At 48.3% G+C, this 1,730-nt stretch overlaps 1 protein-coding gene across 1 annotated transcript; it reads right to left on the bottom strand.

Annotated features, from left to right (window-relative positions):
- On the bottom strand, nt 1-1,579 carry LOC115839497 (hemoglobin subunit beta). Its single transcript, XM_030831204.2, has 3 exons — nt 1,442-1,579; nt 1,090-1,312; nt 1-256 (listed from the first exon to the last, which is right to left on the bottom strand). Exons 1-3 carry the CDS (start codon nt 1,531-1,533, stop codon nt 128-130), a joined length of 444 nt encoding a protein of 147 aa, XP_030687064.1. The 5' UTR covers nt 1,534-1,579; the 3' UTR covers nt 1-127.
- Nucleotides 1,580-1,730: the final 151 nt, after the last annotated feature.

The raw sequence follows: 1,730 nt of genomic DNA, 5'->3' as shown, positions 1-1,730 counted from the left end.
TTGTGCTGAAAGTTCTTTATTAGGCAGAAGCCATACCCTTGAGGGTAGACATTATTTCCCCAAGTTCAGAAAATAGAATCTAGGGAAATATGGTCTTCCGATGGTCACCAAGAAATAGGCCAGGATCTCAATGGTACTTGTGGGCCAAGGCATTAGCCACACCGGCCACCACCTTCTGATAGGCAGACTGAAGCTCCGGGGTGAATTCCTTGCCAAAGTGGCGAGCCAGCACAACCACCAGCACGTTGCCTAGGAGCTGTGTGGGAGAGATAAAAAGCAAGAGCATGGTTAGTAGAGGGACTCAGCTTAGAGTATTTAAGTCTCATCCCAAACTGTGTCCCTAGGGTATAAGCAGAAAGGTAGCTGAAGTGTAGGTGTTACTACTGATGTGAACCCATCCATATCAGCCTGAATTTATATTTAGAAAGGTTTCTCTCTTTCTGCCTTAATCCAGAACGTGTTTTCATTTTTATTCTTTAGGACCATTTCAAGAAGCAATACAACATTTTATCCTCCTTCCTTCAAAAGGAAGAGATAAGAGGAAAATATTAGATAACATTTTTTAAGTGGATAAAAAAAGAAAGTCTTTTTTAAAAATTAGACACTCAGGGCTTCCCTGGTGGCGCAGTGGTTAAGAGTCCGCCTGCCGATGCAGGGGACACGGGTTCGTGCCTCGGTCCGGGAAGATCCCACATGCCGCGAGGCAGCTAGGCCCGTGAGCCATGGCCGCTGAGCCTGCGTGTCTGGAGCCTGTGCTCTGCAACGGGAGAGGCCACAACAGTGAGAGGCCCGCATATCGCAAAAAAAAAAAAAAATTAGACAATCAAAATAAAGTGTGATTAAAAAAGGAGAAGGCATTGCAAGAGGACAAACAGAGGAGAACAAGAATGAATAAGAGGAGGTGATGGTTGTGAGCAAACAGGGTAAAATAAACTAAAATAAACAAAATGGTCCCAAGGAGTCCGTAGTGCCATAACCAGAATACCTCTCTTCCATTCTAAACTGCATCCTGCCATTGAGCCCTCTCCCCATGACACGAGCTTGACCACAAAAAGAAGAAGGAGAACATTGATGGTCCCATAGACTCACCCTGAAGTTCTCAGGATCCACGTGCAGCTTGTCACAGTGCAGCTCACTCAGCGCAGCAAACGTACCCTTGAGGTCGTCGAGATGCTTCAGACCCTCACCAAAGGAGGCTAGCACCTTTTGGCCATGTTTCTTCACCTTAGGGTTTTTCATAACAGCATCAGCAGTGGACAGGTCCCCAAAGGACTCAAAGAACCTCTGAGTCCAGGGGTAGACAACCAGCAGCCTAAGGGGTGAAAACAGCAAAAGGACAGAGGGAGTCAGCACCTGTCAGAATCTCAGGGGCTTTTTCTGTCCCCACGTGCCCAGCTGCCATTCACTCTCCTTAAGCCTGCCTTGTAAGCTGGATACCTACCTGCCCAGGGCCTCACCACCAACTTCCTCCACGTTCACCTTGCCCCATAGGGCAGTGACGGCAGACTTCTCCTCACCAGTCAGATGCACCATGGTGTCTGTTCGTGTAGTTGCTAGTGAACACGGTTGTGTCAGAAGCAAGTGTAAGCAGCCGCTAGCCCTGCTCTTCCTTTTAAACCCCACCCAGCTTCCTGCCCTCCCTGCTTCTGAGAGCAGATTGGCCCAGGGCACAACACAAGTTCATTGGTTTGGGGGAATGTGAGATGCACTCTTGTTCCTCAGTTCCCTTC

This window comes from Globicephala melas, chromosome 8 (assembly GCF_963455315.2).
Source record: "Globicephala melas chromosome 8, mGloMel1.2, whole genome shotgun sequence".
Taxonomy (NCBI): domain Eukaryota; kingdom Metazoa; phylum Chordata; class Mammalia; order Artiodactyla; family Delphinidae; genus Globicephala; species Globicephala melas.
The sequence above is the reverse complement of the archived record's forward strand: the minus strand, read 5'-3'. Positions and strand labels throughout refer to the sequence as shown.

Excerpts from the sequence above, each read along its gene's own strand:
- LOC115839497 (XM_030831204.2), bottom strand. The coding sequence starts at position 1,533 with ATGGTGCATCTGACTGGTGAGGAGAAGTCTGCCGTCACTGCCCTATGG. Across the intron at positions 1,313-1,441 it reads GGTGGTGAGGCCCTGGGCAG|GCTGCTGGTTGTCTACCCCT; the intron begins GTAGGTATCCAG and ends TTCACCCCTTAG. Across the intron at positions 257-1,089 it reads TGGATCCTGAGAACTTCAGG|CTCCTAGGCAACGTGCTGGT; the intron begins GTGAGTCTATGG and ends TCTCCCACACAG.